Source organism: Xenopus laevis, chromosome 8S (assembly GCF_017654675.1).
Source record: "Xenopus laevis strain J_2021 chromosome 8S, Xenopus_laevis_v10.1, whole genome shotgun sequence".
Classification (NCBI taxonomy): Eukaryota; Metazoa; Chordata; class Amphibia; order Anura; family Pipidae; genus Xenopus; species Xenopus laevis.
Window position 1 is genome coordinate 22,239,187 of NC_054386.1, and position 25,996 is coordinate 22,265,182.

Sequence of the window (25,996 nt, forward strand, 5' to 3'; positions counted from 1 at the left end):
CATCAAGAAAAGCGAAGTTACGCTAGCGATGCCTAATTTGCATACGGCGCCAAGTTAAAGTACAATGGACGTATATGTAGCAGCAAATACATTACACTACACAAGCCTGCGAAAGCTTCATGAAATAAAATAGAGTTGTTATATTGCCCTACACATGTGCCCACTGTTTAGTTTAGGTGCCATATGTTAGGAAATGTAGGGGGAATGAGGGTACCCCCAAAAAAATGTACGATCTTTTTCAGCCTATCACCCTTAAAAAAAGAAAAGACACCAGCTTTTTTTTGACTTCGCCTGGTCTGAGGTGGTGAAGGCAAGCCTGGCGCAAGTTGAGTAAAATTTAGTGAATTAGCGTAGTTACGTCGCTTCGCCATATCGCAACTTTGCCTGGCGTAAGGGTGCGAAGTAGCGCTAGAGTAGGTCCACTTCGCTAGCGAATTTACGCCAGCACCTGTTAGTAAATCGGCGAAGTAATGAAATGACGTCACGATGGCGAATTTGCGCTAGCGTTTGGCGCTTCGCACTTTAGTGAATTTGCCCCATATACGTAGGTGCAAATTAGTGCAAGCTACAACATTTTATGTCCTTATCTCCCTTCAAATTGAACTGAGATAGGAAGTCTGTATTGCCTGTATTGAAAGCTTTTATATCCCTCCTGCTTTCTGTTATTTTTCCACTCTGTCCATGGTCCTGAAGCACATATGCCTGACTTTTAATGGCTTGTTCAGGAAATAATTTACTGTAGATATTCATTGTTTACTGTGTGTAGCGAACACCTCTGTTACTGGTCAGGGAATAAAGGTTAATAGAATAATTTGTTTTCCATTATGCTTCCTATATAAACCTACTGTATATTTTGTTTGGATTAACAATGCCTAAATTAAATAAATTAACTATTGTTCTTACTGGCCCACACATACATACACAGTTACACAGTTACATATGTCTAATGCACACACACACACATAGAGATATATTACAAATTATGCAAATGTATCCAAAAAAGCATGGCTCCCACAAAAGCAAATATGCACATCGCTATGTTGTTCACTTTTATTTACGTCTCATTGGATATGGAAACTTCAGTGATTTTGTATATATTAATAGACACACATTTATATATTGTATGCACAGACACATATCTGTTCTTTCTCATATATGATGAACATAAATTGTACAACCTCTGGGTTCTGGTTGGGTGTCAGGTGACGTGTATGAGTTAGTGACGACCCTGGGAGATATTCTTCTTTACTTACTTATTGAGGCAATAAAAGAAGAACCTACAGCTGATGCCAGGGTTAGATTACAAATAGGGAGCTAGAAATTGATGGCTTAGATTCCCAAGGGGCTCTGCAAATAGTGAGCAATCTGACTAGTCTGATGGACCATTTGATGCTCTGAAAGTCTGACTCATTGATATCCTGAAATCTTTGCCAGTAGCATTAATCTGATCTCTGTTCCAGTTTTTGCCCTGGCTGCCAGACAGGCATTTATGTCCATCCTCTAATCATTAATGCTGCTTTACTTGCTTCCAGTACAATACAAACTGCAGTTCATCCCAGGATGACTACATACACTGATACAGGCTGCCTCATTTCTCTTCTGACACACTGAGTCACATTATCAGAAAGATGAGTCAAATCTACTCCAGGAATATCATTAAATAGCTTTTCCCCCTTTTCTTGACCTGCGGGCACTTAAATAAATTTGTCAGAGCTCAACCTTTTACTGAGAGAAAGAATCAATGTTAGGCTACAACATATGTACTATGTGTGCTGTAAGCAAATATAATACCCAAGTTTACCTATAGCTGTTACCTATACAAAAGAAAAGGAAAGCTACAGAGTAGTGTTGGGCGAATTTATTCGCCAGGCGTGAATTCGCGCTGAATTTGCACGATTCGCCGCCAGCGAATAAATTCGCGTAACGCCCGCGAAAATACGCCCGAAAAAATTCAAAAATTTTTTTCGCCGGCGTAGAGAAAAAAACGGATGCCGGCGCCATTTCGCTAATTTTTCGCCGTTTCGCGGATTTCGCGCGAAATCGGCGAATTTTCCGGCAAAACGGCGCAAATTCGTCCATCACTACTACAGAGGTATTTTATTGCCAATAGATTAGCTGCAATAGTGCAAGCTAGAATGCTATATTTATTCTGTAGAATGTTTTACCATACCTGAGTAAAATGCTCTAGAAGCTCTCTGTTTGTTTCGGATAGCAGCTGCAGTATTAGATTGGTGTGACATCACTTCCTGCCTGAGTCTCTCCCTGCTCACTCATAGCTCAGGGCTCAGATAACAGCAAAGAATGGGGGGGAGGGAAGATGAGCAAACTGAGCATGCTCACACCCGGAGCAAGGAGGTTTATGCTGAAAACAGGAAGTCTGATACAGAAGCCCATGAGTACACAATAGAAGGAAAGAAATGCTGTGTTTTTTTTGACAGAGGACTCACTTAGTCTCAACCTTTCCTTCTCCTTTAACATGCATACCCATAACCAGAATGTCAGGTTGATGAGAACGCTAGGGCATGCCGTGCGACAATTTGTTGCACTCAACCAATTTTTTTGGTCATGGCAGATATTTCGCCAGTGAATTTTCAATTTTTTTCGCTGGTGGTGAAATGTGGAAATTTGCCCCAGGCGATTTGATTCGCCCATCACTATTATTTAACTAAAATCTTATTCCTGGACTGTCATACTACACTATACTGTAATAACATACTACAGAGGGAATATCTGTGCTGGGATACAGTAGATATGTGGTATCTCTTTATAAAGGACCAATGAGAAAACCTAATTAAAGTGGACCTGTCACCCAGACACAAAAATCTGTATAATAAAAGTCCTTTTCAAATTAAACATGAAATCCAATTTTTATTTTTTACTAAAGCATTCATAGCTGTAGTAAACTCATTTAAAAATCTCAGCTGTCAATAAAATATTGTCTGCCACTCCTCACTTTCCATTCAGCACTTCCTAGATGTCACTGCTCTCCCCACATTCCCCCAATTCTCTTAACCATTTAATTGTGTAACCAGTGCATGGGGATGGACATCAGGTCCCCCATTCTGGTGCACAAACAAGATTCTGAGATGATACAAGGCTTGCCTTAATAACAGTGTCAACAAAATATAGTATAATTAAAGTTAATTTTGCTTGACTAATGTAATAAAATAGGATTTAGAATAATTTTTTTGGGTAACGGGTCTCCTTTAACTGGAAATTCCAATTAGACTGTCTATGATCTCAAAAATGTCATGCCACACACCCGGACTGCCAGCTGGGAGAAGTGAGGGGCTTATACACAGAGAACCATTTTTGTATTTGAACTTATTCGTTTCATTGAGCATAGGTGTATATTCCTTTAATATATCTAATACGCATATTCTTAAAGGAACAGTTCAGTGCAAAAAAAATAATGTTTCTAATATAGTTAGTTAGCCAAAAGGCTGGAGTGACTGAATGTCTAACATAACAGAACACAACACTACTTCCTGCTTTTCAGCTCTCTAACTCTGAGTTAGTCAGTGACTTGAAGGGGGGCCACATGGGACATAAATGTTCAGTGAGTTTTCAATTGATCCTCAGCATCCAGCTCAGATTCAAAAGCAACAGTTATGACCCATGTGGCTCCCCCTCAAGTCACTGATTGGTTACTGCCTGGTAACCAGGGTAAACAATCAGTAGAAACCAAGAGAGCTGCAAAGCAGGAAGTAGTGTTCTGGCTATTATGTTAGACATCCACTCACTCCAGCCTTTATACATTACATTTTTGCCTAACTATATTAGACACATTTTTTATTTTGCACAGCCTATCTATTTACACAATTTTTATTTTAATACTGAACTGTTCCTTTAAGGAATATAACAAAAAAAAGTCTGGTGATGCTTTCAGTATTACTTAAACAGGTCAGAATTCATGTTTTACATTTCTCATTTTCATACAATCTTAGGGTAAGCATGCACATGTTAGCTGTTTTGGGAGTTTCTAATACTTTTACAAATAAAAGTAAATAAAAATTAAAACAAAGTAAATAAAAAGTAAAAAAAAAACAAAAACTGGTTGTACCAGTGGCATAATTAGGAGTTACTGCGCCCACAGCAAAATCATTTTAGGGCCCTCCTAAACTTTGGGAAGAAAACATCTCTCAAGACACTGCTTCTCAGTCAGTGCCCCACTGGCCCTCCTATACCAGCCCTAATCATCAGAAAATTTTTAAGGGCAAGGTCTAGGTAATGTTGGGCTGTGGTTAGAATTTTGCTGGAAACCCTTTCAATGAATACTGATTTAAGGGGCGGTTCACCTTCAGGTTAACTTTTAGTATGTTATATAATGACTAATTCTAAGCAACTTTTCAATTGGTCTTAATTTTTTCTTTTTAATCGCTTTTAAGTTATTTGCCTTCCTTCTGAATCGTTCTCGCTTTCAAACGGGGGTCACTGACCCCATCTAAAAAACAAATGCTCTGTAAGACTACATTTTTATTGTTATTGCTACTTTTTATTTCTCATCTTCCTGTTTAAGCCTCTTCTATTCATATTTCTGTCTCTTTTTCAAATCACTGCATGGTTGCTAGGGTAATTTGGACCCTAGCAACCAGATGGCTGAAACTGCAAACTGGAGACTTGCCGAATAAAAAGCTAAATAACTCAAAAACCACAAATAATAAAATTTGAAAACCAATTGCAAATGGTTTCAGAATATCCCTCTCTACATCATACTAAATGTTTACTCAAAGGTGAACAACCTCTTTAAAGGGGAACTAAAGTCTAAAATAGTATAATGCTAGAAATGCTGTATTTTGTATACTAAATATAAACATGAACTCACTGCACCAGAAACCTAATTCAAAGCTGGCTGCAGGGGGCCATCTTGTAACTTTGTTAAACATCTTTAAACATCTTTGCAAGACCAAGACTACGCACATGCTCAGTGTGATCTGCACTTCAGTTGGGAGGTTAAGCTTAGGGATCATCATAAACAGAACAAGTCAAATAAATAATATCTGCTTTAGAAGCTGATACAGCAAGACTGATTAATAATCAGAATATGCAGACTGCACTGGGTCTGCGGATACAAATCTCTACATGGTCGCCGGCTGCTCTACAGGGAAACAAACAAAGCTACTCGAGTTCTGGGAAGTAATTTGGGGGGCTCCCCCTTGCAGTTTGAAAGTATGATCAAACTGCAGAGTAGTAAGGGACCGTCCTATCCACAGCAATCAGAGCAAGTAAAACGAAGGGGGAATTTCACTGCATACAGTCAGGTTTATTATAAAAACGGTAGACATTTTTTAATTAAAGTATATTGGAGATAGATTTGTTTTTCATAAAAGAAAGTAAAAATTGGATTTAATTTTTTTTGCCTTTACATCCCCTTTAAGTATTTTATCAGTAACTTGATAGGGAAGTCATCCCAGCTTATTATGTAACAAACTGCAATGTGGCACTCACCATGACCAAAAGTATTATGTGCCCCTCCCAAAAATGCAGTTCTGTATCAATTAGTACCAATTACTTACACCATCATCTCTGGGAAAAGCAATATTTTGAGATACATAGGAGAGAAAAGTAAAATGAGAGCTGTTTTATGTTAAGTAGCCAGTGTCGGACTGGGATACCAGGGACCCACCTAGAAGACGTTGGCTGAGGGCCCACTTTCCAACCAAATATACCTCCTCTCCTCAATCTCTTTATTCTCCTAGTCTCTTTTCTCTACATTCTATACTTTATTATTCCATTATTAAGCCTCTTTGTCCCCTTAAAGAAATAGGGAATGACCATGAAATAGGCCAAATCGTTAGAAGCAAGAGGCCCACTGACAACTGGGCCCACCGGGAGTTTTCCTGGTATCTCAGTGGGCCAGTCCGACACTGTAAGTAGCTGCATGTCCCCTGTCACTGAGCATTACCATTTTGTGGTGACCAGTTTGTGCTACTATCTACTACACCCACAATAAATAACTCCCTCATATCACAAGTGCTAGTTCGTGTAGAAGGGTTCATTTACTCTATCAGGTTCCATAGTGAAAATCAATGTTCTGTTCTGCAGGAGGAGATGTAAGAGGAAGCCCTGGAGTGCAGCAGCAGGTGGAGCTGGAAGATGCAGGAGAAGCCGTGTGTGTGTGTGTGTGTGTGTGTGTGTTGGTGTGTGTGTGGGGGGGTGGATCTTGTACCAGGGGAGAAACTGCATCTGCTAAGGCACAAAATATTAAAATTTTTAACACCCCTCCACCAGTAGTGCTGGGAGATAAAGCAGAGACTGACAAGCACTGAATATAGGATCAGCTTTGTGTCTGTAAGGCCAATGCACATCTGATTGATACAGACATGGCGCAAATAATCCCTTGTGTCTGTGCTTCGGGGGTAACAGTCACACAATGGCTGCTTCTTTCAGAGGAATCCTATGTCGCAAAGATGAAAAGGCTGAGATGAGAGTTGCTAACTGTTTGGCATTAGCACGTACAATGTTTACCTGCTTGTGGGTGGGCGGGGGCACAAATACACCTGCTGCCCAGGGAGGAGACTGAGCTTTGAGCCTCAGAGCAGAGATGCTTCCGTGAGAGACTGCGATTCTGCACAGACTGAAACAGTGCGAGGAGATGTGCAGCAGCAGCAGACAGTGAACTGATCTTTAGTCTTCGTACAGACGAGGGAAGCCCGTGTAGGCTGCTTTCTTTCCATTGTGTGCCCCTCTCCCTCTATTAGAATATGTATGTGGAGAAAGCCTCCCTCTGCCGCAGGGACATCCCATGTTGCAGCCATGTGCCTCTAGCCATCCAAGCGTATCTGCTACATCCAGAAACCCCTCCTAACAGCACGGCATCCACCTCTCCCAGACACTGAGCACCAGTAAGTACCGTCACCTCATTCTTCTCAGCACCCAGTTTCCATTCACATCACTCCATGGGCACAATTGTGCCTGACCAGTGCCTTTAGTATGTGTGTTTGTGTGCAAGAAAATCCCTTGTTCTTCTCCCATCCTTACAACTTCCCTACTTCTCCCTTTCTGTAGTAGGCAGATGTTTTAGGGAGGCTAATACTCTACACAGACAAAGCCAGTTCTGAATAAAGGCATTACCAGCTTCAAGGGATACTGTCTTGGAAAAAATGTTTTTTTTTCAAAATTCAAGAGTGCTGCTCCAGCAGAAATCTGCACTGAAATCCGTTTCTCAAAAGAGCAAACAAATTTTTTTTATATTTAATGTTGAAATCGGACATGGGGCTAGACATATTGTCAGTTTCCCAGCTGCCCACAGTCATGTGACTTGTGCTCTGATAAACTTAAGTCACTCTTTACTGCTGTACTGCAAGTTGGAGTGATATCACCCCTCCCCCCAGCAGCCCATCAGCAGAACAATGGGAAGGTAACCATATAACAGCTCCCTAACACAAGATAACAGCTTTCTGGTAGATCTAAGAACAGCACTCAGTAGTAAAATCCAAGTCCCACTGCAACACATTCAGTTACATTGAGTAGGAGAAACAACAGCCTGCCAAAAAGCAGTTCCATACTAAAGTGCTGGCTCCTTCTGAAAGCACATGACCAGGCAAAATGACCTGAGATGGCGCCTACACACCAATATTAAAACTAAAAAATACATTTGCTGGTTCAGTTATGAAATTTTATATTGTAGAGTGAATTATTTGCATTGTAACCAGTGTAATTTAGAAATAAAAACGACATCATAAAAATCATCCCTTTAATAAATCCCTTTAATGTGTCATACCCCCAGGACATATTTTAAGATATACGATAAAAGCATTTCCAATTTCATGTATAATGTCCCCATAACAAATGCCAGTATGAATGGCTTCATCCAACCATTATGTATATATGTATGGTCATATGTATACCACATATATGTGCATGTATATATATATATATATATATATATATATATATATATATATTAGTGTATTATAGTACAAACATCTGCACTCTGTCCACTTTTTTCTCCAGGCCGGGTGCTCGGTCAAAGTCTTTATATATGCATAGAATGGACCAGCACACCGTTTTCTTCAATCAAACGTGTTTATTCAATACACACTGTGCACTGTGCATCCAACGTTTCGGCCCGTTCCGTCCTTGATAAAGGCCCGGATGCGGCCGAAACGTTGGATGCACAGTGTGTATTGAATAAACACGTTTGATTGAAGAAAACGGTGTGCTGGTCCATTCTATGCATATATATTAGTGTATATATTGCCCCAGAACACAAAAGCACAAACTAACTGTGAAGCGTGCATACAAACTCACACACAGTAATTAAATTAACATATATAAATATACATATATATCTATGAATGTAACTAGGCTGGCAAGTGAAAATAAACATACTTGGGATGTCACTTCACCCTTGCAGAATCTTCATCTCACAGACAGCTGGGACAAGTCAAAGCTATGTGCCACCAGTCCCTCCTCCTCCTCCTCCCAACTGCACAACACCAGCTTGGACTCCCCGTGTGCAGTCTCCACAGACTTGCTTGTTTTTGAGTGCAGGGAAGTAGAATTTTGCCAGTCCCCATTACTTTAAATGAAATTAGCCCCGCGGGTTTGAGGAGGCTTAGCCTCCCCATGCCTTCATTAAAATCTGCTTATGATCAGATGCCTCCTGCTTGTGGCTGCTGCTCATTTGCTTTTGATGTTCTCTATGTGTGTTGTTCACACACCGGTCAGGCAGCTCCTTCCAGTCTGTTTGGATCTCTTCACTGCAATCTCTTACTCATATTGGTAAATGCTGCAGTGGTCCATCTTATGGACAACAGTCTGCTCCAATCCAGAAGGGGACCAGCCTACTGCTCGGATCTGATCTTATCATAGGACCACCTTTCCCCCCTTTTTTGTCTACAATCCAACCACTTCTGGTTAGCATTGTCTCATCTGATGTGACTCCTGTCTGGAAAAGCCCTGATTTGCCCAGCCCAAAGCGCAGACTCCACCAAGATGTTTGTGTAGAAGCTGCTAGTGGTGCTGCAGCAGCAGGAACAGAGCTCAGTTTGGGATTTCTGTCTGGTGTTGGTGCACATTTACAGGAGAGATGAAATTCCCTATAGAGACCCCGAGGAAGCAGGTGAATTGGGATCCACAAGGTGGGTTTTGTTTCTCTCTCATCCAATAATAAGGACTGACTAACATTGTTTGCTGAGCCATTTAATCTGCATGTTTTGCCACCCCTGCATGTAGTCCCCATTACACCCACAGTAGTATGTATAAAGTCAGTATCTATGAAGGTGTCGAAGCTCATTAACCACAGGATGTTTGTCTCTGGTGTTTTCCATGTTTTGCCAGCGTACTTGCTGGGTTGTGCGTGCCTGTCTACTGGTCTCAGATGCTTTTGTTTGTCTTATGCCCTCCCAGGGCAATGCCTCCACTTGGCCAGCTGCTGCAGTGTGTGCCACAGGCAGCTGGTGCTAAACTTGCTCTGTATTGCAGCCCATAGGGATATCTGACAGTTTACTGTGTTCCATTAATATTTCAATAGCAAGTTACATTTCTGCAGTAATACAGTCATCCTATAAATATGCATAGCGCAGGAAAACAACCCAGGGCTGGGCTTGTCTACAAACTTCTGTTCCTTGTGCTCAAAGGAGGAACAGATAAAGGGTTCTTAAGTGACATGTGGTCATGACTGTGAATTATACACTCTTTTTTTAGTTATAGGTGCCGTACTTCTATGTTCATGCATTGCTAAAATCTCAGTGGAAAATATGTGCATCTATTATATATATATATATATAGTCAAATACAAGAGTCCTCTGCACTCAACCCATTATCAATATATTTAAGACAGCGACATTTTGTGCATACTGCTACTAAAAAATGCCTTACCCTTTAAACAAAACAGGGATTGTTTGTCCATATATTGCAATATATTTAAGCTGGCCAACTACGTCAAAGTCATCCCATATCTGGCCAGTCCTATGCTCAATTTCATCTGATTCATTAAGAATTCTATTGCTTCATTATACATTTTACAAAGGGACTTGGTTTTACCTGCAACTTAACTTGCTGCTTTCAAAGTAAACCTCCATACTTGGCTGCCCTTTTATTAGACACCAGTGGGATCACCTATATGTATTTTGTGGTCACAGCCTCATTGCACCCCCGCCTAATGGTTTTAAAAAATAGTGGTGAGCACAACTTTCCCTTGTTTGTTATATATATATGTATATATATATATATATATATATATATATATATATATATATATATAATATATATATATATAATCTTGGACACTATAAGATAAATAAAGGTGACTTGGTTCACTACAATTTGGAGTGCGGTTCTACCGTGATTAATTATGCAGTAAAGGTCTTTAACCTGCACCCACAAGAATACAGAAAATACGGATAAGAGTGCGGCTGCCTTTGAACATATATATACTGTATATATATATATATATATATATATATATATATATATATATATATATATATATATATTTACAGTCCCATATATTTACAGCATGTTTGTATACTCTTGAGAAAGATCCCTGTGAGGGATCGAAACGTCGAGTTAAATAAAAAGTTTTTCTTTATTTTCCCTGAAAATCCTGTGAGTGCCACCATTCTTCACCTATATATATATATATATATATATATATATATATATATATATATATATATATATATATATATATATATATATATATATATATATATATATATATATATATATATATATATATATATATATATTCGAAGGCAGCTGTACTCTAATCCAGAAGACGGCCCAAGTTAAGGTGCGAAACGTTGAAAAATAAACACAACTTTTCTTTTCCATTATAAAGCCCTTGGAGTGCATTTTTTTCTGTTTTGTATGATACTTTTTCACCAGCACCCAGGCAGTTGCGAGATTGGTTAAGAGTGCACCAGACAGGATAGGATATATATATATATATATATATATATATATATATATATATATATATATATATATATATATATATATATATATATATATATATAACTCAACCAATGGGAAGGGCCAGGTAGTGCAAATGTTTTGGTGTTAGGGGATACAGGGGTATGTATGTGTGTGTTGGATAAAGTGCCTTTCGCTGACCTTTGCATGCACCTATACCCTGTCTGTCTCTAGGGCACTATAAATATTTGTTAAGTCTAAGCTTTAATTATATACAGTTCTATAGAAATACCGTTGCTTGGTGACATTTAATTTGTTTAATTGGACAATCAAATTGACCATACTCTCCACCTTTCTGCCTGCCACCTCTCCCCTACTCCTTTTTCTTGACTTGATTGGTAAAAATGTATTAAGGGAGCAGTCTGTCATGCAAAAAATATATAAGGATGCTAGAAGTCACAAAGAGTTCCTGGAGCATATTAAAGCAAGGGTTCACATGCCAAGTGTTGTTATGAGTGTGACTTTTCCTGATCTCTTTATAAATCCTACTATCTTTATTATCCATTAAAGTGCAGTTAGTATTTTGGAATGTATAGTTAAAATACACAATTGAGCTCATTCCATAAAGTGAACCGATAATTTATCCTCAAATGTCATCGTGCTGCAGCTGCTGCCACCTAAAATGGACTAATCCCAGGAAAGGCTTTCAGCTCCTGTTTCTTTACAAGAGTGCAAATCCCACGTTGCATGCTTTGGATGCGTCAAGACATAGTACTACCAACTATTACTATTAAAATGCTGTGTTGTAGACTTAAAGCGGATGCCCACCCATAAACTGTTTTTTGCATAGTGAAATAAATTATAATTCTAAACTTGCCAATACACATTAATTAGACATTTCCATTGGTATTAAAGATATTTGTAAATACAATGATAATTCAAAGCAGTATTTGCATATCATTTTATATTGTCTGCACTAACTCCGGCAGCAGAAGTCAGTTCTCCTTCAGGTCTGTGAATCAGCTTCTCCAGGTCTTGTTTGTCACTCCTGGGGGGTTCTTTCCAGTACAAAGCTCTTTGGCCTACAAAGGGCTATTGATTAGTGATGCGTGGGTTGAGCTTTTCCTGACCCGCCCGCCAACTGCCCTTCCACCTGTGCCCACCTGAGCACGACTTCTGGGTCTCTTTTATAGACCGGCACCGACCCGCCCATGACATCACAAAAGGGGCGGGGCAAGAAGCGCGTCTATAAAAGCTCAACCGGTAACTCGGAAGCCGGGATTTGGAAGGTCGCGACCCGAAAAGAAGCGTGTGAGGTCGGCCTGAACCAGACCGACCCGCGGGTATCGGGCCAGCCCGCATATCACTACTATGGATAGAATCTTAAAACCTCACCAACAGTATGCAGCTGCATACTTAGATAATGTAGTGATACACAGTACAGATTGGGATTTTAACCTGCACAGAGTTCAGACTGTGTTGGATGCCCTCTGTAAAGCAGGCTAGTGCCGGGCCAAGTCGGCCGGGTGCCCTAGGCAACCTGGCGACCACCGCGCCCCCCAACCATTTGCGCATATGCCGAGGACGCAACACGCAAGTGCGCATGCGCTGCCAATACGCAGAGGACAGACATGCAAGTGAGCAGGCACAAGAAGAAAAAACTGCTGCCACTGCTTCTGGAACTAAGGGAACTGCTTCTTGTAACTTTGTTAAACATCTTTGCAAGACTAAGACTGTGCACATGCTCAGTGTGGTCTGGGCTGCTTAGGGATCGTCATAAACAAAGCTGCTTGAGTTCTGCATGGCTGGAACGTAAGGGGGGGGGGCTCCCCCTGCTGTTCATAAGTATGATTTTTTCCCTGCTCAGCAGTTAGGGACCATCTGACAATTCCTATCCACAGCAGTAAATGAAGGGAGAATTTCACTGCATACAGTCAGGTTTCTTATAAAAACAGTACACATTTTTTAATTAAAGTATATTGGAGATAGGTTTATTTTTCATTAAAGAAAGTAAAAATGGGATTTTATTCTTTTGCCTTTACATGCCCTTTAAGAGTCCTATATATTATTATTATTATCTTATATTTGTACATACAGTATTTATACTGACATTTACATGTTATTTTCACAAAATGCTTTGCAGCTGAGACCCAGCACTCGGAAAATCCTTGAAAAGCATTATAACACTTTGTGTTCTGTATTCTTCAATGTGTTCCCAATCTTCTTTGCTGTTGTACTTTATGTCCTGATGAAATATTCATACAAGGAATGGTCATGCTATTTTTGTGATCTACTTGAAATCATTTGCTTTATCTAAACTCTCATATAGACTTGCCTGCATCTCTCAACAGCAGAATCTTTGGCTTATTCTATGGGTTTATTACATTGTACATCTATTGATGAGAACAGCTCAGAAGTCGTGTTCATCAGGTTACTGTGAATACAATTTTGCTTTAGGGAAGAAACTCACAATCATTTCAAAATCTCTCACTCCTAAAACAAATCATGAAAGGAATTACTAAAAGTCATTTAAAGCGGTTATTTGAATAATTATTATTTGAATAATGAAATTAACAATGTTCCCTGATTCATTTAACGTCTGCTAGAAGGTTGTGCCTTGTATAGTAACTGGATGGTAATTGTGGCACTGAAGCAGGAATTAATAACTGAATAATGTTATCGAACAGCTTGTCTGACTGGACATTAGAAATCTGAAACATTCGCCTTATGCCATAAAAGGCTTGGACAATTTCAAACTTGGGTTATTGGCTATTCATTATTACATTTATAATCCCATCGGATATTTATAAGATATCAATTCATTTAATTGAAACTTTATCCCAAATATTGCTCTTTTGAGATTTTTTATAGATATTCTTATTTGTAACTTAGCTGGGTAGTTTATTATTGTACTAATTTCGGGAATGTCAGGGATATTACAATAGCAAACCTCAAACAAGCAATACAGGTAAGAGAATGGCTGGATTCCTGTACTGCTTATTTATATTCCAATTTCTATTCAAAAAAATCCTGCTACATTTGTCACCTTTGTCGCACTTTAAGGCAAAATATTGGCATGTCAACAGTGATACAAATTGTATGGTACATAAATTAGAATAATTTCCCACCTGCTGGTTGCTTATGCAAAAGGAAATACTTTAAAGGGGTAGTTCATCTTTTATTATGTTGTAGAATGTCCTTTTCTTAGAAACTTTTAATCAGTGATATTTAATTATATACAGTATATTTATACTTACATACCTCCCAAGTGTCCTGTTTTTCGCTGGACAGTCCCGATTTTGAGAGATCAGCCTGCAGTCTCGGATTGTTCCCGGCTTTCTCTTTGACTTTCTCTTTGATCAACCACAAAAAGATATGAAGTTTCTAAAACTTAATTGACTTTTGGCAGAGAGCCCAGATATGTGGCAGGTGCACTTAGATACATTTGTCACAATTTAAGATAAGCAAAGAAACAATTGTAACTGTTTAAGGCAAGCAGGTCTCTTGGGGCAGCGGTCCCCAACCTTTTTTGGCCCGGGGACTGGTGCAGAGCCAAATTTTTTGTAAGGACCGGGGTCGGGAGGGGTTGGCGTCCAATTCTGGAGCGCTGGTGTACTATTCTGGATCCAGCAGACTTCTGCACTAAAGTCCATTTCTCAAAAGAGCAAACAGATTTTCTTATATTTCATTTTGAAATCTGACATGGGGCTAGAGATATTGTCAGTTTCCCAGCTGCCCCCAGTCATGTGAGTTTGTACTAATCTAAATTTCTAATGACAAAGTTAGGGATTTCTACTACAGCATTCCATGTGGCAATTGTTCATATAGGAGCCAAGATTTTTCATAACACTATACCTTTGGTCAATAAATAGGGATGCACCGAATCCAGGATTCGATTCGGCATTCTGGCAGGATTCGGCCAAATCCTTCTGACCGGCTGAACCAAATGCTAATTTGCATATGCAAATTAGGGATGGGGAGGGAAATCACGAAACTTTTTTTGTCCCCTTCCCAGCCATAATTTGCATATGCAAATTAGGATTTGGTTCAGTATTCGGCCAAATCTTTTGCAAAGGATTCGGATGTTTGGCCGAATCCAAAATAGTGGATTTATTGCATTGCAAATCAATAAATGATTTTCTTATCCTGGCTAAGGCAGCAATAAAGCTGGCAGGACATGTATAGAGAATGATTTTTTACGATCATGTATTTGTTTCAGTAATTAAGTTCACCTAACCTGTTTTAAAAGAGAGCTAAAAAAAAATGTACAAGACAAATTCACAAAAGTGGAGATAGAGGTTTGTGAATTTGGTGGAAAATCTGACACTTTTATCTCCACTTTTAATTTGTCTCAATATCTGCACCTTTGTGAATTCCCCCCTCTATTTCTTGTAATGGGCTTTTTAACAATGGCCCGTGCCCATAGAAAATCACATTTTCTGATCATTAGCGGCTGCTGCTCTAGAAGGTAATGCTATAGAAATTGTCATAGATACTGTCCTAGAAACTTTTACTACAGGATTGAAATTGAATTGAATCGGATGTATAGTCGCCATGTATTGTGAATGTAGCTAATGAGTCATGTCCTAAGTAGTGATGGGTGAATTTATTCGGCAGGCGCAAATTTGTGTCGAATTTCCGCATTTTGCCGCTGGCGAATAAATTCATGAAACTACCGCAAGAATTCGCTGGCAAATTTTCATCAGTGTCAAACATTTTTTGACGCCGACAACAATTCCGGTGCCGGCAACAATTTTGACGCAAGCGACAATGTAACGCACGCCTATTGACTTTAATGCGATTGGACAAATAGGCGCACGTCGATTTTGACACCTGTGAATTGACGCCAGTGTCAAAAATTCAAGTTTCGAAAATTTTTCGCCATTTCGCCGGTAATTCACAAATTTTTCAAGCGAAGTGGGACAAATTCGCCCATCACTAGTCCTAAGCTTATTGCTCCAGCACTTGCATTGGCATTTGGAAATTTTTTGTCTGTCTGTGTTCCAAAAAAAAGTTTTGTGCTCTGCTTGTGAAATTCTTACTCAGAATTTACTATACAGTGCAGTGGGACTATTTACTGCATTTGCTGGCAATTACAAGTGTTCCAATGTCAATAAGTCAGGTAAATAAAGTGTACTACGCAGCAGAAAATCTGTTCTTTGCAGAGTAAGGTGCCTGCTGAGTACAATGAACTTATGAAAAGACAGCAGCAGCACTTCAATAATTAATGTGAAATTGTGACAGTTTAATTTAGTGTAGCTTGCCGTCACAAGAAAGAAACTTGGAAATACAGGAAGCCTTGAACCTCCATCTTAGAAAGAGAAATACATAAATAAAGGGTATCCAACCTACAGGTATCCAGTTATTTTTAAATCATGTTTAATCCTTTCAACAGCCTTTGGTAGGATGCTGGGAGTTGCAGCCGTATCGCAACAGACTGGACACCTCTGATGTATATACTGGAAATGTAAAAAAATTACACAATATTTAGGGGGTTATTTATAAAAATCCAAAAAACTACTCCGACCAAATCCGCGAGGATTCCCCCCCCCCGTATTTATCAATAAATTTTTCTGGAAATTTCTTGTTCTGGAAAAAACTCGATAAAATTGTGAAAAAATCCACTTCTTTGATTGATTTGACTCCTGAATATCACGACTTTTTCGTATTTACTGGCCGAATACTGCGACTTTTTCAGATTTGACTCCCGAATACCGCGATTTTTACAGAAACCCAGTGTACAAATCAGTATATCTTCGGGATATCTACATGAACTTACATTATATAAAAGGGGTAACAAGAGAAATGGGGTATCCAATATTTTAGACTTGTAAGCAGTGAGGTAGACTTACCAATACTAACAGGGGGTCCAGGTGCTCAAGCCCCAGACCTTCAGCTTGGGGAGGTAATATAATACATTTTCAATTCACTTGTAGGCTGGCACAAAAAAACTGGACTTCACTCCAAAATATGATGCAAGTAAAAATTGTTTTATTACGCCAAAAGGAACATCTCAGAGGGTGGCCTTACACGTTTTGTGCTTCGTGGGCACTTAATCATAGGCTACATTCTATATGAACTTATCAGGTCTGAGTACTTTTTTATTCAGACTTTCAACACCACCGGGCAGGGTCGGACTGGACACAGGGAAAAAACCTGGTGGCCCCTGGCCCCGCTGGCCCAGACCCGTTTTTCGCCAACTTTCCCCCACGTCACTGATCTTCTTCCCCAGAAGCGTTGAAGGTAGGTTTCATTTATGCACGCTCGGGGGGCGAGGGGGGTGGTGGCCCCTGGAGGGGGCGTGGGGGCACGGCGTAGGCCATGCACCCACCAGTCTGACCCTGCCCCCGGGCTTTAATAAATCACAAAAAATTCAAGTTTTTTACCACTAAAAATAGTTTTTTTCCAATGAGAAAAAAATGGACTTTAATAAATAACAGCAAAATAGAAAAAGGTTGGCACAATCCGGACCACACTCCACAAGTTGATGCAGTAAAAAAGTATTTATTTAGGCAAAAAACATCACAGCAAAAAGGCTTTTTGCTGTGATGTCTTTTGCCTAAATAAATACTTTTTTACTGCATCAACTTGTGGAGTGTGGTCCGGATTGTGCCAACCTTTTTCTATTTTGCAATTGTTTGCCTCCCTGAGCTGAAGGTCTGAGGCTTGAGCACCTGGACCCCCATTTATTTGGGTAAGTCTACCCCAACCTACACTGTGTCAGACACTGAATGCCCTTTTTGTACATAGTTTTTTTAAATAAATAATCCCCTTAATGTGGTTTGTATTTTCATTCATGTGTTTTCCCCACAAATTGTTCCCCGTGGTGCTGGCAGCTCAGCATTTCTCAGCCCTCCCCAGAAATGGTCTGGTGTGCAGACTGCAGTATATATCAAAATGTCACCCAGAAAGGAACCTGAGCCTGATAAAGCAAGATAAAAAAAAAAGAAAACCACCCTGTAATCCATTTCAGAACACTACCACAATGTCTCTAGGGAATTACTGACAAGTGCAACAAAAAGGAACCAGACCAACAGAAAAGCAATAAGAGGAATAGCTTGTGTGTCTTGGAATAATGACATTTTTTATTTTTTTTAGGACAAAAATCTCAATGGAGAAAAACACACCATTATTATAGGAAATTCCTTCTTTTTCATGTTTGTGCAGTTTGCTCTTTCCCTCTTTGTGAATGATTGTGTTCTAGTGGGTGAATATTCTGCTTTTGTGATATGGAAATCTAGTATGTTGTTATAGATGGAGTTGTATGTAGCTGCATGGATATTGCGCAGATATGTAAATGCCTTACAGTAACGGAACTAAATGCTTGCGGGCCTGGGCGCAGGATGTGCACCCGCATATTATTTTTTTTTATAGTTTTTTTAATTATTTGCCTTTTTACTCTTTTAGCTTTCAAATGGGGGTCACTGACCCCTTCTAAAAACACATGCTCTGTAAGGCTACACATCTATTGTTATTGCTACTTTTTATTAGTCATCTTTCTATTCAGGTCCTCTCCTATTCATATTCCAGTCTGTTATTCAAATCAATGCATGTTTGCTGGGGTAATTTGGACCTGCAAACTGGAGAGCTGCTGAATAAAAAGCTGAATAAACTGAAAATCCACAAATAATAAAAAATGAAAACCAGTTGCAAATTGTCTCAGAATATCACTCTCTACTACATACTAAGGGGATTGCGAAAAATTTGTAATTTTTTTTTAATAAAAATCAGACTTTTAATAATTTTTTTGGAATTTATTAAACTCCGAGGATGGAAAAGTCAGAATTGGAAAACCCGGCATCTCAGACATGTTGAGGTTGCATATAAGTCAATGGGAGGAGTCCCAATGATTTTTTGATGTGCGCTGGGTTTTGTGCAATACCCAACGTTTTCGGGTGAAAAATCTGAAAAAAATCACAAAGATCGTATGAAGAATCCGAAAAAATAGTGAAAATCATAAAATAAAAATAAATAAGAGCATACAACCCGAGTGGATTTTATTAGAGTTTGTAGCAGAAAATTTTAAGATAAATTCGGACTTTGATAAATATCCCCCTAAAAAAAAGTATAATTAATATTAACAAATGGCAAAAATTCAAAGCATAATCTACTTTTCAGTGTGTGTTTTTGTAGCTAAGTAATGTGCATCCCTGTAGCTGTTCTTGCAGCACTGCATAATTGCAGAACTTCCAGATGTTGTTGTACAAGTAAATTTGATAGAATAGGCCATTTCAGACGGCTAATACGGTATCAGCGACACTTTTGCTTATCACCCATCTGAACCAATTGCTGACAATCCAATGTCCTTTGCAGTCAAGGTTACTACTGCACAGCTTGGTAAGTGGTGTGTAACAGAAAGGTGTATAAATGCTGTTTTCTTGTGGTACTGAGTGAATGGACGCTAATTGATAACGTAAACTTTGTCTGTAAGGAGGAAGTGGCTGATTTGTGGTGGAACACTTAATTTAGGTATAACAGATAAAACAACATACTTTCTTGATTGGAATTAGTGATGTGTGGGCCGACCCGATACCCGCGGGACCCGCGGGTCAGGCGTGTTCGGGTCGACCTCGCAGTGCTCCTCGCGGCCACCTTCTAATGCCGGCATCCGACTTCTGGGTTCCGGTTTTATAGTCTCGCGTCTGCTCACCCCGCCCTTTTGTGACGTCATTGGCGGGGTGTGTCTATAACAGGACCCCGGAAGCAGGTGCGGGCGGGCGCGGATTGTAGCAGGCCGCACATCACTAATTGGCATAATGAAATGTTTGCATGCATTTTCCAGTTACAAATACTTATCTAACCAACTTTACACATATTTAAACTTTACATCTTATTTAGGGTTGCCAATTCACCTCTTTAATACTGGTATAGGATCCATTATCCAGAAACCCATTATCCAGAGAGCTAAAAATTACGTAAAGACCATCTTCCGTAGACTCCATTTTATCCATATAATCAAAATTTTCAAAAATAAAGCAAAACCAGCCTATTGGGTTTATTTAATGTTTATATGATTTTCTAGTAGACTTAAAGGGGTTGTTCACTTTTAAATGAACTGTTAGTATGACGCAGAGAGTGATATTCTGAGACAATTTGCAATTGGTTTTAATTTTTTATCATTTGTGGTTTTTGAGTTATTTCGATTTCTATTCCGCAGCTCTCCAAGGTCACAATTTCAGAAATCTGGTTGGTAGGGTCCTAATTCCCCTAGCAACCATGCATTGATTGGATAAGATACAAGAATATGAATAGAAAGATGAGTAATAACAAGTAGCAATAAGAATACATTTGTAGCCTTACAGAACATTTGTTTTTTGGATGGGGTCAGTGACCCCTATCTGAAAGCTGGAAAGAGTCAGAAGAAGAAGGCAAATAATTAATAAACTAGAACAGAACAAATAAAATACAATTTTGGCACTTAGGGCAGGCTGTGCTGTAGTAGTTACGGACATTTTTTCATTCAAGTCTCAGGAGATTTCCAAGTGAGACTCCGTTTAAGAAACACTGCCCTACAGCACTGAGCTCATTTAAGGAACAAATGCATTTGTGCCTGTTCCTTGTTCTGCAAATCCAAGTCCAGAAATTTGTTCTCTTGTCATTGTTTCTTACTAAGAATAGATACACAAAATGAAAAAGCAAAAAAACATGCTACTGAATTTAAAAAGCACTTCATGAGGGGGATGACATCACACATCAGTAGTACATCTCAAAATACTTGTGATTATAAAAGGTGAATATACTAGGTAGACTAAATTAGCACTCGTGGTACAAAGAAATAATCTACATATACATTATTATATAATATACATATATATTTTTTAGTCAAACTTGTAAACTCACCCATATATTATGTAGATAATCTTGGTGTGCTCCAGTTTATCATCTACAGGGCCGGATTTATATAATGGGCACCCCTAGGCCCACTGGCGTTCGTTGCTCCTGTCCCCTCCCCTTTATTCGTGCGAATTTTCATTATCTGGACTGCAGCAATGGGGATTGGCCCACGGGAAATTTAAAAAATGATCGTATCTCCAGCGCATCCCCAGTGTTTTTGAACCAATGTGGGTGTGGTTGGGCAGCATGCCGCCCCCCTAAAATCCTTGCGCCCTAGGCCCGGTCCTAGGTGGCCTTTCCACAAATCCGGGCCTGATCCTCTAGTTTGTATATTCTTCCAGGGTAGGTAAAATAACATAAAATGCATTTTAGTGAAAGGGCTGTTTATTAGTGATGGTCGAATTTCTCCTGTTTCGCTTCACCGAAAAATTTGCGAATTTCCTGCAAAATTCGCAAAACTGCAAAAAATTGTGAAATCGGAAAGTTCCATAAAAACCGTGAAATTCAAAGGTTTCCACTCACAAATCGTGAAATTAGAAGGATTCCACTCAAAAATCTTGAAATTTGAAGGATTTCGCTCAAAAATCGTGAAATTTGAAGGTTTTCACAAAAAATCGTGAAAATCGGACGTTTCACTCAAATATCGTGAAATTTCAAGGTTTTCACTAAAAAATCGTGAAATTTCAAGGTTTTCACTCAAAAATTGTGAAATTTGAAGGATTTCACTCAAAAATTGTGAAATTTGAAGGATTTCACTCAAAAATTGTGAAATTTGAAGGATTTCACTCAAAAATCGGGAAATTTGAAGTATTTCACTCAAAAATCGTGAAATTTCAAGGTTTTCACTAAAAAACTGTGAAAAATGAATTTTCACGGGAGATTCGAGAATTTATTCACTGGAAATGAAACGCTGAAATTCGCAAAAAATTTGTGCCAGGCGCATTTATTCGCCCATCACTACTGTTTCTTTAAATTACACTCAATCTTTTTAAAGTCCCTTTGCACACCACTTTGAAATTATAATTTATGTGTATATTAAACATTAAACTGTGGTCGCATCCGTTACTGATCTGAAATGATTTAATCACATACATGGAAATCCAAATGGTGACTGTGGTTAAGGCCCAGGAGTAGGTGATGCTTAGCAGCCAATCGCTAAAAGGCTGCTGACTATATGTATTTTTGCTTGGGCAATGTTCTTGTTGTAGCTAACATCAAGTTCAGCATTTTGCTCCTAGTTGATATATTTAAGGGTGGTGGCAGACGTGGAGACTGGGGGAGATTAGTCTCCCAGCAACAAATCGTCTCTTCTTTGAGCAATTGATCTCCCCTAAGGGTTAGTTCACACGAGAAGATTTGAGGAGATTCGTCACCTGTCGACTAATCGCTTCGATTTCTGGGCGACAATTTCCCCGAACTGCCTCCTCGTGTCTTCACATCCGCTATAATGAAAAGTCACCTGCGCTAAAGCACACGCGGTGCTGCATTTTCAGAAGTCGCCTGAAGCTGCCTCACGAGGAAGCTTTGGGCTTTAGCGCAGGCGACTTTTCATTATAGCGGATGGGAAGACACGAGGAGGCGGTTCAAGGAGATTGTCGCCCAGAAGACGAGGCGATTAGTCGCCAGGCGGCAAAATCTCCCCGAATCTCCTCAGGTGAACTAACCCTTAGGGTGGTGGCAGACCTAGCTACTGGGGGAGATTAGTCGCCAAGCGACAAATCGCCTCTTTTTTGGGCAATTGATCTCCCAAGGTAAGAGATAGCCTGTGTGGTACTATGGGGCAAATTTACTAAAGGGCAAAGTGACTAACGTGGGTGAAAATTCATCAGCATGACGTCATTTCGGTACTTACTAATGGTCGCTGGTGTAACTTCACTAGCGAAGGAGATATCGGTACTTCGCTCTCTAACGCCTGGCAAATTTGTGCTCTGGCGAATGGACGTAACTACGCAAATTCACTAAGATGCGGATTTTACTGAACGTTACCTCTTTTGCCAGAATTGCCTTCAACACCTCAGACCAGGCGAAGTGCAATAGAGTAGATAGGAGTTCCTAAAAAAATAGTTGAAAATTTTTCAAAGTCCCAAGAAACGCTCGTGTCTTTTCCTTTTTCAGGGTGATAGGTTGAAAAAGAGAGTAACCAGCTTCACCTCTACATTTCCTAACATATGGCACATAAACTATACACTGGGCTCATGTGTAGGGCAATATATCAACTTTATTTTATTTTATTTGCTGCACCATATATGTCCATTAAATGTTAACTTCCCACCGTATGCAACACTTCGCTTGGCACGATAACGCTAGTGCAACTTCATCAGCGTTCAGCGCTCTGGACGCAACTTCGGATTTTAGTGATTTAGAATTGTCCTGGCGAATCTACGCCTGGCGAAGTGTTGCGCCGTGAGCGAAGCCATTCCTGGTGAATTTTCGGAGGTTAGTGAATTTGACCCAATGAGTATTTAAGTGTTATATATGTACAGTGTTTGCTTTTCTTGGATATTGCAATATATAGGTACTGGGGACTACATGTCAAGCCCTTTTGTGCTGCTGAAATAAAGCTCTGGGTAACAATGTATTCTGTTATGAATTCTGTACATGTGTCTATAATGCATAAACTCTTGCATTTGCATCTTTGCAGTAATGTTTAATATTTTCATTCTCTAAATCAGGAAGTGGCAATTAATCAAATGTTTTTGCTTTGAGCGACTGTTAATCAGTGCTGATAATTAAAATTGATTAAATCTTTAGGTGAATAGATTGCAGGGCATCAGTCAGGTAGTGTCGCTTATGTGCAACTGGTTCTCAGGCTTTTGATGTAATAATATACATTATATTAAAGAATATAGTATATATTATTTATACACAAGTATAATACACAAGTATATATGGGTATAGGGGTTTGCTGGATTACGTGTGACTTTTCTATTTGGGGATGTGTGCTAAGGTCACAGAAGCTTTTCCAATGGCCTTGCTATCTCATAATACCTATTGATTAAAGTGTGTAAGAAATACGTTGTATTGCTCTCTGGTGCATGACAACTAGATAAAGCATAAATAGGCTTGTAATGGTGACAAAAGAATTTTTAGCACATTGACACAAAAGACATTGATTAATAGTTAGACAAAATGGCATCACTATATTCAAATAAATCCATACTGTTTGTTCCAGCCATAGACGACATGAGTCCATAGGTTCAGTTGCAGTTAACGTCTGGTATTTTCTATTTCATTTACAGTGGCGGTACCCTCGGCTGTTCCCTCCCCAGCCCCACCGCCCGAACCTCCGTCTGAACCAAAGCCAAACGGGCATCATCATCATTACCCTACACCAACTGCCACCCCTAGAATGTCAGTATGCTCCCGGGCTACTTTGGTAAGCACTATGGACAACGCAACCAGTGGCCTGCGCTCAGTCATGAAGTGGAAAACAGTTGTGGCAATTTTTGTTGTGGTGGTGGTTTACTTGGTGACTGGTGGTCTTGTCTTCCGGGCTCTTGAGCAGCCATTTGAAAGCAGCCAGAAAAGCACCATAGCACAAGAAAAAGCAGATTTCCTCTTCAATCATCCCTGTGTCACACAGCAAGAGCTGGATGCGCTTATCAAGGTGAGGGGATTTGCTTCATAAACTACCTAAACAGGAATGTATTCTGCATGAAAACTGTGTTGCATTAATATGCTCTACTCTCACTCAGTTTCTTAGGGGGTTATTTACTAAACTCCGAATGCAAAAATCCCGAAAAATTTGTGATTTTTTAAATAAAATCTCACTTTTAAAAAATCACAAATTTTTCAGAATTTATTATATATAAAGGGGTTTATTTACTAAACTCCGAATGATAAAAATCTGACTTTTAGAAAATCACAAATTTTTTGGAATTTATTAAACCCCTAGGATGGAAAAGTCCGAATCTGAAAATCCGGCATCTCAGACCTGTCGAGGTTGCATAAAAGTCTTCTGGGAGAAGTCCCAAAGATTTTTTGTTGGGCACTGGGTTTGGTGCAGTACCCCAAAGAAATTGGAGTTTTCAGGTGAAAAATCCGAAAAAAAAGCGAAAATCTGATTTTTTTCCGCAAAGCAAATTTTCGGGAAAATGTAATAATAAATAAGCATAAAAAACCCTAGCAGATTTGATCGGAGTTTGTAGCAGAAAATGTTGAGATAATATTGGACTTTGATAAATAACTCCCTTAATGTTGTGTTTGCCATATCTACTATAGAGAGCAACTTATAACACAACATTGGGGCAGATTTACTAAGCTCGAGTGAATTTTCGAAGTCCAAAATGTTCGAATTTCGAAGTAATTTTTTGGATACTTCGACCATCGAAGATGTGCTTTACTTTATTCGAAGTAAAAATCGTTCGAATATTCGACCATTCGATAGTCAAAGTACTGTCTCTTTAAAAATCCTTTGATTTCAATACTTCGCCAAATTAAAGCTCCCGAATTGCTATATGGCCTATGGGGACCTTCCAGTGTATTTTTTAAAGTTTTTGGCATTGAATAAAAATCCTTCTATCGATCGCTAAAAATCGTTCGAATCGTTTGATTTTTATTTGATCGATCAAATGCTATTTTAGCGCTAAATCCTTCGAATTCGATATTCGAAGGATTTCAATTCGATGGTCGAATTTCGAGGGCTTTAATACCTCAAAATGCGACCCTTGATAAATCTGCCCCATCTTATTTGCTACTAACCATAAGTATGAGATAAAATACTTTCCCCGATATGCCATTAACGAGCGTGGCTATATTGGGTTGTAATCTGAAAGCTCACCCGTATGGCCAAACGATCCGATTACAATATGCAATGGGCTCCGGCAGGATCGGTCGGGTCAAAATCAAACCTGTCCGATCGACCAAATGAAAAATGTTGGCACACTCCACACACGATCCGAAAATCATACGAATCCTCAATTCGTACCATAGGATCTTTGCGTCTACGGCCACCTTTAGTCTTGTTAAAGCAAACAATTCTTATGCGTATTTGGAAAGCTCCAAGTCCCAGTGATTCCAGATAACAGACCCCATAGCTCTATTACTTCTTTAGTTCTGACCAGTTAAAGTTAAAGAATACCTTGCTCAGAAAGTTTCTTCTTTTGCCAGACTTTCTGTAGCACAGCATCTTGGAATATGATCCTCAGTCTTCAGGGAAATGCTTAACCCATTACTTTCTCTGAATTATATATTCCGTGCCAACCAGAAATCTGATCAAATCAGGGTAATAGCATATTGCCTTGGAGCAATAAGGCCTCGGTAGATCAGGGATATAATTCTTATTGTCTATGGCATTTGA

The 25,996-nt window shown here is 39.3% G+C and overlaps 1 protein-coding gene across 2 annotated transcripts in view; it reads left to right on the forward strand.

Moving 5' to 3' along the window:
* The first annotated feature begins 5,874 nt into the window (after positions 1 to 5,874).
* kcnk10.S (potassium channel, two pore domain subfamily K, member 10 S homeolog) overlaps positions 5,875 to 25,996 on the forward strand; it is a 58,184-nt gene continuing 38,062 nt past the window's right edge. Inside the window, exons 1-2 of one of the 2 annotated variants that reach the window (XM_041574956.1) lie at positions 5,875 to 6,845; positions 23,937 to 24,304. In XM_041574956.1, the coding sequence (XP_041430890.1) occupies position 6,845; positions 23,937 to 24,304 (369 nt within the window). In that variant the 5' untranslated portion in view covers positions 5,875 to 6,844. Of the gene's footprint in view, positions 6,846 to 8,326; positions 9,087 to 23,936; positions 24,305 to 25,996 lie in introns of those variants that run through there. The other variant, XM_018232434.2, reaches the window with a different exon arrangement.